Here is an 8,248-nt window from a genome sequence, read left to right on the forward strand (position 1 = left end):
GGCCTCAGCCCCCCGGGCCGCACTCACGGTTGGCGATGTCGCCCCCCATCTTGTACTTGGTCACCACCAGGTCTTCGGCGATCGTCTGCTCCTGCTGCTCGTCCTCGCCCGACATCTTCCCGCCGCCTCCGCCGCTGCCACCGCCGCCGCTGCTGCTACTGCTGCCGCCGCCGCCGTCGCGGTCGTCTCCTGCTCAGCCGCCGCCGCCGCCTGTGGCCGGAGCCCCCGCGGTACGTGAGGGAGGAGGGAGAGCGAGCGAGCGAGAAAGCGCGAGCAGGCGGGCGAGCGGGCGGGCAGGCGCGAGCGAGCAAGCGCGCGGGTTCCAGCGTGGGGCACTCTGGGATGGCGAGTCTCCGCCACCACGGGTCACCAGCGATATGCGGCACTACGTAAACTACAACCCCCGGCATGCCTGGCGCCCGCCAAGTCAGGCCCCAGAGTCTTTCCATACATGCCTGTCCACACGCCGGGCACGCTGGGAAGAGTTGGTCGGCCGGCAGGAAGGCGGGGCTGGTGGGAAGTGGGAGGAAAAGAGAAGGGAGCGTCCCGCCCTCTCGGTCAGAAGGAAAACTACACCTCCCAGAGGGCATCGCGGCAAGAACCCGTATGCACAGGAGGCGGGGACGAGTCCGTGGGAGGTGGGGCAAGGGCGGGCCCGAGCCCCGAGGACCCCGAAGGCCCGGGTGGCTGGGTGTGTCCGGAGGAAGGCCGGCGCTCTGGAGTCTTGTTGTCGGATGTAGCTGCCTCGGTAGCTAGCTGGTAGGGCTGGCTGGGCTGGCTGGGTGGGTTGGGAGGCCCTGAGGAGCGGAGAGGGCAGGGCACGGAGGGCGGAGTTTCTCCCCTTCCCCGCCGAGGCTGCCGGCGCCGGCTAGACCTGTTCCGCCTGAGCGAGGCGAAGCTCTAGTGAATTTGTGCCAGCCGGCTGGGAGGATAGAAAAGGTCCTGGCCCTGGCCCAAGCGCTGCGGAGAGGCCCGCCACGGAGGAGACCGAGATCCGGAGAGGCCCGTAGTCACAGTGGCAGGCATGGCCTGACCGATCGTCCCCTGCTCTAGATGGGCTTGGTTGCAGAGGCTACCTTGGGAGGGATGGGCCAGGGGCAGCGGCGGGCTAGGCTTGTCCCCATGAGAAAAACTGCCCCAAAGGGGACGGTCTAGACCGGGGTGGGGTGGGGTACTTCCCAGTCATCTTAATATAAAGCACCTACCCTGTGCCACGCACTGTCCTAACCCCTGTGATTACAAGGAAAGGCAGAAAGCCCCAAACATGTATGGTACCTACAAGCTACACATAGCTAAACTGGAGATAACTGGGGAGGCACCGGCTTCCCACTGCATGGGCCAAAATGGTCCACTGTTAGGGAATTCTTATTAGAAAAGTTTCAGATTTTGGTGCCAAACAGGGCTGGATCTGGAGTCTGGGGACCCAGCTCTGTCACACCCTTACCACGTGTCCCCACATGTTCATGGACAAGTCACCTAAACTTAAGGATCTTAACTTTCTTTTCTGAGAGTCGAACTAAATCCCGTCTAGTCTAAATCTGTGAACTAAAGGATTAGATTAACAAACGCATATTGACTGACAATAGGACCTAAAAGCCCCCAGATTCTGATTCTCCCATTTCAGGAATTTGAGAGTTCTTATTGTGATGGGGTACACAGAGGTTAAAGAAGAGGGATTTCTTCATCAAATCCCATATGTAAATTCCTACTAGTCACATATAGGAAGATGATAAAACTTTTGACATTTTTATTCCAACACGTATAAAAACAAAACAAAACAAAAATACAGCTCCTTCAGTGACACACCTGAGATTCTCCACCCCACTCCCATTCCCCCAAAAAGAGATGGGTATTGGGGAATTTGGACCCTCCTACCATACCAACTGGAGGTCCCTCACTATCACTGGACTGGGCATGGTCCAGGAAAATTGCTTTTAGGGACTCTGGTGAATCTGCTTTGGGATAGTAGGAAGCCCTTGGATTATATGAAGGTAGTTTTTTTACATGCACAGAAGTGTGGTTAAGTATAAATGTGAATGGTAGGAGGTTTTTTTTTTTTTTTCCCCCTCTCATCCAGTCTTCTCTGCTGCTCCAGCTTTATGTATGTGTGAGTACTTTGGTCAGTGATGGTAAACTTTAAAAAAAGAAATTACTTCCAAGGGCCCTGTCTTTATGGTTTTCTTTACCTCCTTCCTCTTTCCATCCTTTGAGCTCTGTTGACTAGGGGAGGTAGTAAGCAGCTGGTCCAGCTCCAGCCTTTGTGTGGGTAGGTAGGAAATAAATTGTCCCATTCCCTACCAAATAGCTAGACTTTATATAGAGGTTTTCTTAAGAGCCAGAAATACTAACTGGAATACTTGAACAGCAAAAATGACACAGGAATTAATTCTTCATATCTCCAGGGATTCCCCCTAAGGTATCTGGGTAGCATAGAGGTGGGGATGGCACATAGCATAAAGGAAACCCTCCCAACTCTCACCAGATCTTTTGGAGGAGCTAGAGAAGAAAGTGCAGAATTGATAACACTACATACATTTTGTTGGGGGTGAGGTGGGGTGGTATTTAAAAGCACCCCCCCCACACCAAGTAGGAGTGAATCAAGATAACCTCCAGGGATTGAGAGGAGAGCCTAAGGATAGAGGGAACACTGGGAGATAGCACTGAAAGGGTAGTAAAAGAGGGGTGCCCTCTAGAGGTGCCAGCTGCCATAAAAAGCCCCCACAATGTCCCAAGGAGGAAGTGTTATGTCCCCTGAGCACTAGCCTTGGAGAAAAGTCGACTGTGCCAGTAGTCAGGGTTGTCAAAAGCAGAGTGAGTGGCCTCTAGGCTTCGTAGGGGCTTGAGGCGGGCATCATGGATGCAAGGGACATGGTGCCCAGTGCCCTGGAATGACCCCATTTCCTCATACCCTTGCTCTGCTGCTGGGCAACCTCCCATGGCTGCATAATCCCCTCCCTGAGTTCCTCCACCATGTCGACGATTCATATATTCATAATCTTCATCAGGAGTAGTTCCTGTAGCAGGCAGGATAGGCACAGGATGGAGTGGGCAGCTGTGGGTACTGCCTAAGGAAGCACTGAGGTCTGATCCCACATCCATGTACTCATAGCCCAACTCTTCCAGGGATCCCGGCCTTGGGGGTCTTGGCAGACTCTGCTTTCTTCTCCGATTCATATATTCATACTCCTCATCTTCTTCCTCTTCTTCTTCTGTGCCCAGAAGGGAACTGAGGCCCACAGACGATGACAGTGTGCCATCCCGGGAAGAGGGAATACCTGGGGGCAGTAGAAATAGAGAAAGAACTTGTAGCGTGGTGTGGGGATGTATCCAGAAAGTGCTTTGTAGATGGAGTCATGGAAAGGATCAGAGAGAATGAGAGTTAATAAGATAGTGAAAAAATTCAGAGGAGATTTCAAACTGAGGTACCTTTGGTATGTGTGTCAGGCATAACATAACCATTGACATCCTCTTCCTCTAGTCCTGGTGGGGTGAGTGGAGTGAGTGGGGTGAGGAGGCTGTGGCGTTGGGAATGATAGGCACTGTCCCCTCGAGGCCGAGGGCTCCGGCTTCGGCTCCTGCTTCCACATACAGATTCTGCCTCTTGGAGCTCAGCCTCAGAGCTTGTCCCTCGGCCTTCTGACGATTCTGATGCAAGTCGGCCTCGTGAGTTCTGGTGTAGAGAGGCTGGGCAAGGGCATCGTTCACCACTCCCACGAATCATAGAACTCTAGGAAGAAAAACATGCTCATAGTTGGGATTGAGGTTAAGTGGCCTACTGGTTCACTGAACCCTCCAAGGCTATAACCCTAGCCTCCAATCCCTAAACACTTGTCTTTTCAGTGGACTCCCTGCTACATCCAAGGATCTTCAGTCTTCCAACAGCTTTCCTTGTAAAGGGATGGGCAAGTCTTACCTGTCTAGTGCCTCCAAGGTTGCTCTGATTCATTGGCATATATCCAGAGGAAGGACTCAGAAAGTTCTGACTCTGGGGAGAACACAAGAGTGGCACTCAGAACAGGGATGCTCATGAACTTAGTTCTATTTATATACAGTGTTGGACATTTTTTGGGGAGGGGGAGAAGATAATGCCTTACCCCACGGGGTCGAGACAGTGTGCCAAGGGGCAAGCTGAGGGCAGAGCCTAGTGTGGTGGCCAGTTCTTCCTCCTCCTCCAGCTCCAATTCCAGCTCCAGCTCTGGCTCCAGTGTCTCTACATCCTCCAGTTCTTTGTCAGTAAGAGCAGGTGGCTCCAAACCAGGAGGCAGGCCAGAACCACTATCTCTCTGTTTGGAGTTGAGGGATAGGTTGTTAAAGGGACTGACAGCTTCAGCCCTCCTGCTTGAGCTCTACTTATGGTCAGCTTCTCACCTTGATGACCAGATAGCGTGGTGGATCTCGTGCCATTCGGGTGAATTCATTAGCCAGTTCTTTGAATGTTGGTCGTATGTTCTCATCAATCATCCAGCCTTTTTGAGATAAGGGAAACAGGCATGAAAAAGAGCTATTGTTAACATGGGTCCCGTGGAAGGTGGGAAGTCAAATGGTCCGGGTTAGTGAAGACACTGAGGGGACAAAGATTGGTAAGGGAATGACTCACACTTAACCATGACCATGTAGACATCAATTGTGCAAATCTGTGGCTGTGCAAGACGCTCTCCCTTCTCCAGCAGGTCAGGCACCTCAGTCAGTCGAAGCCCTTTATAGGGTATGTCCCCAAATGTCATCAGTTCCCATATTGTCACACCTGGCCAGAACAAAGGCAGACAGGAGGAGTCTGAAGACACGGCATTTAGGTTGAGGAAAGGGGTAACCTAAGACAAGAATCTGGAAGTAATTTTAGAAAGTGCCTAGCAGGGCAGAGTTCAGGGAACATTTGAAATGTGTGGGGTGCGGGTGGGGGAAAGGGTGGTCATATGAATGGTGAGCACTGACCGTAACTCCAGACGTCACTCTGGTGTGTGTATTTTCCAAAATGGATACTCTCCAGGGCCATCCACTTGATTGGGGTCTGGTTAGTTGTGAGTGGAGAGGATTTCAGCAGTTATTTCTGGGGATCCCCTGAACATACTCCTTCCTCCACACCAATGCCCATTTTAGTCTTTGGCCTCCTCAGTCCCAGCTGGCCCCCAGACAGTAAGGAATAGCTGCTTATCAGGCTCTAGCACTCCCAGTTACCTCAGTACCAGTGCCCTCTGTACCCCAAGGCCCACCCCTACCTTAGCTTCACTGTGCAGAAGTTGTTTATCATCAGGGGGTAACAGGTCTGCCACCCCAAAGTCGGCCACCTGCACTTGACTTGGAGACTTGAGCAGCACATTGCGGGCAGCCAGATTTCTGTGCACCATGCCGTGTTCCTCCAGGTAGTACATGCCCTGTAAGGGGGGAGGTGGAGCTCAATGGAGAGCCAGCCCTTAGGAAGACTCTGCCCATCTACAGGGGCATCTTCACCCCGAAGCCCTCACCTTGGCGATCTGCACACCCCAGTTGAGCAGTAGCTGAGGTCCCAGAGCCCCTCGATGTTGTCGTACGTGGTCTAACAGTGATCCCAGTGGCAGAAATTGGGTGACCAGCTGCAGCGATGACCCTGGGCATAGCCCCAGCAGCCGAACAATGTGGGTGTGATCTAAGCTGCCAATGGCTAGCATGTGCTAGAGAATACAAAGATGGATTCAGCCAAAGGGCAGATGTGCGCCTGGACTCTCACAAACGTGTTTTCATACCTTGACTAATAGGAACATCCTTTTGTTCCCTCCACACCCCCACCCCAAATATCAATATTCCTATTGCAGTTTTTCTTCTAGCATCATCCCCAGACTTCATCTGACACACCATCTCTCCACTCACATCAGTCACAGCCTGGAAACTTTGCCGACCACTCCTGTCTTCAATGACCTTAATGCAGACTGGGATCTTGATAGACTCGCCCTCTGGGATCCATATGCCCTGGAAGAGTCATATGATTCTGGAATTGTAAAGGACCTTAGAGATCACCCAGCTCAACATCCTCATTTCACAGACAGAGGGCAAATGATTTATCCCAAGTCACACACACACACAAAAGTTGTGACAGAACCAGGATTTCAATGCTTACTCCACCCTGATTGTCTCCCTTTATTTTGGCCCAGGGAGCACCACATCAGTTTAAGGCCATCCTCCTCCCTAGATCAGCCCTGGCCATTCTTCCTCTTCCATTGATGCTGCCTACTTTTCTGGCCCTGGTGCCTCAGCTTTTCTTCTCGTGCTCCCCTCACCTTGTGCACAGTTCCAAAGACACCTGAGCCAAGCACTTTGAGTTTTCTCAGCTCTGTTTCCTTGAATATTCGGGCTAAGACCTTGTTGGCCTTCTCCCCAGGGTCCAAAGGCTCCAAGCTCTGTAGCAGACAGAGGTAAGCAATTAGGAAAATCTTCCTGAGTTTACTCCTTTCCCATCAACCACTTATGTTCCCCAGGACAGCAGTGAATGAAGGGGAAGCTAATGCTCACAGTGGCAGAAGGAAAAACATCATAAATGTCTTTGGGAAGTAGGGAATGCTGAAATCTGCCAGAATCAGAGGGCAGGTACTAAGGGCTCTAGCAGAGAAAAGGCTTTTTCTTTCCAGGTTGTCAGGGATCACAAGAAAGGGTTAACAGATGTTAAAGGGAAGTTTTTTCGGGGGGTTGGGGGGTGGTGGTGGTTGGGTGGGAGTAAAAAGTCTCGATCAGTTCACAAGGTACTTTCACATACATTTATGTCATTGTAACTATTGTGTGAGATAGGGCAGATCTTATCCCAGTTTTATGGATGAGGAAACTGAGGCTTGGAAGGCCTGCTGAGTTCAAGGCCATATAGCTCAAATTTTCTTTCTAGTGCACTATACCATTTCCTTGAAGGGAGGGGGGACTAAGAGCTGACAGAGAATGGGTCAACAGTCTGGTGGGAAATGGTCTCCAGTGGAAACTTTTGGAGTCCCTGAAGTATGCTAAGAGCATTTACCTCACCCCGTTCCAGGTAGCGTCTCATCGCTCGCTTATTTTGAATCTTTCGCCCTCTCCAGTAGAGTAAGGCAAGCAGTAAGACCAAGGTAATTACCACCAGTCCTGCCACCACAGCCAGGCCCACAGCCACATGGGTCTTACTGCAGGATAAAGGGAACAATACTCAACCCCAAAATGAAGCTTCTGTATTTATAATAAACCACATGTAGCCCCATAATAATGGAAGATGCCAGAGAAGGACTCCACCCCCATATCTTTTAGACATTTGCCTCTTATATACACCAAAGGGTAGCATACTCCTGAATAACGCAGCCTATGCAAAGTTAAATTTAAGGGTGTGCCTAAAAATAGCAGTCTGTTCTCAGAGACTTCCCTTTCCTTGCATCCCCTCCCCTCCTACAAAATTATCATTGAGCTCCATCCTACCTGCTGAAGCCCTGTGGTTGACCAAAACAGTCATGGAGCTCTGGTCCCTTACACCTGGAATAGGAATAAGACCACCTTAGCTAGGGAGTTGGACCACATTCCATTTTATTAGCTCTCCTCCCCACTAAACTTGTCCCAGAGCCTACCATGGTTTACCCACTCTGGAGTCCATACTACATCTAAGCCCATTAATAATTCCTTCTTTTTCCTCTGGGCCCCATTTTTCTGTTTCTTGTCTATATTTACCTTAATTCCAAGGACCAATTTCTCTGAGGGGACAGAACCTCACCACCCCAGCCCTCTTAAATTACTTAGCTTATTTTTGGGCTTGGATCCTGTCTTCTTAACCTATTTTATTGCTTAGACCTATGACCCCTCTTGCCCCTTCTCCAACCCCCCCATCTTTTTCCTCTACTTGGCTACTGACCCTTGAGTGCAGTTCTCATGGCAAGGTAGACACTCTCCATGGGCATCAGAGTACTTGAATATGGGTCCTTTGGCACCCAGGAGGCCATGGGGGCAGCTATTCACACAGTGTGGCCCATCCCTGAAGTGGACACACTGAGCACAAGCATCTGAGCCCTAGTGGAGGAAGAAAAGGTCAAGAAGAACTGATATCTGAGATTGCTTTGAACTCATCCAAAGGGTTTCCCACCCAGGACCCAGGCAGTGACCACTTCTACCACCAATACCAACACTGTTTAATCTGCTGGAGGGCAGTGACTGTCTCACTTTCGTGTTGATATTCTTAGTCTTAGCATCTTATCTGGCACTTAGTAAATGCTTGGAGAGTGGCTAACTTGGTGCCAGGATTAGACTCTCCAGCTCCTTCAGTAGCCTCCTCCCT

At 50.9% G+C, this 8,248-nt stretch overlaps 1 protein-coding gene across 1 annotated transcript; it reads right to left on the reverse strand.

Annotated features, from left to right (window-relative positions):
- Positions 1-1,732: 1,732 nt before the first annotated feature.
- On the reverse strand, positions 1,733-7,983 carry LOC123255401 (receptor tyrosine-protein kinase erbB-3-like; the record flags this gene model as incomplete). The annotated part of the gene is made up of 14 exons (XM_044684206.1): positions 1,733-3,275; positions 3,427-3,727; positions 3,914-3,985; positions 4,095-4,283; positions 4,369-4,466; positions 4,598-4,744; positions 4,933-5,008; positions 5,217-5,372; positions 5,463-5,648; positions 5,845-5,943; positions 6,252-6,371; positions 6,974-7,115; positions 7,402-7,455; positions 7,829-7,983. Coding segments are annotated over 14 exons (2,328 nt in total), but the record flags the coding sequence as incomplete, so codon positions are not given.
- Positions 7,984-8,248: the final 265 nt, after the last annotated feature.

The sequence above is a fragment of the Gracilinanus agilis genome, unplaced genomic scaffold (assembly GCF_016433145.1).
Source record: "Gracilinanus agilis isolate LMUSP501 unplaced genomic scaffold, AgileGrace unplaced_scaffold45779, whole genome shotgun sequence".
NCBI lineage: Eukaryota > Metazoa > Chordata > Mammalia > Didelphimorphia > Didelphidae > Gracilinanus > Gracilinanus agilis.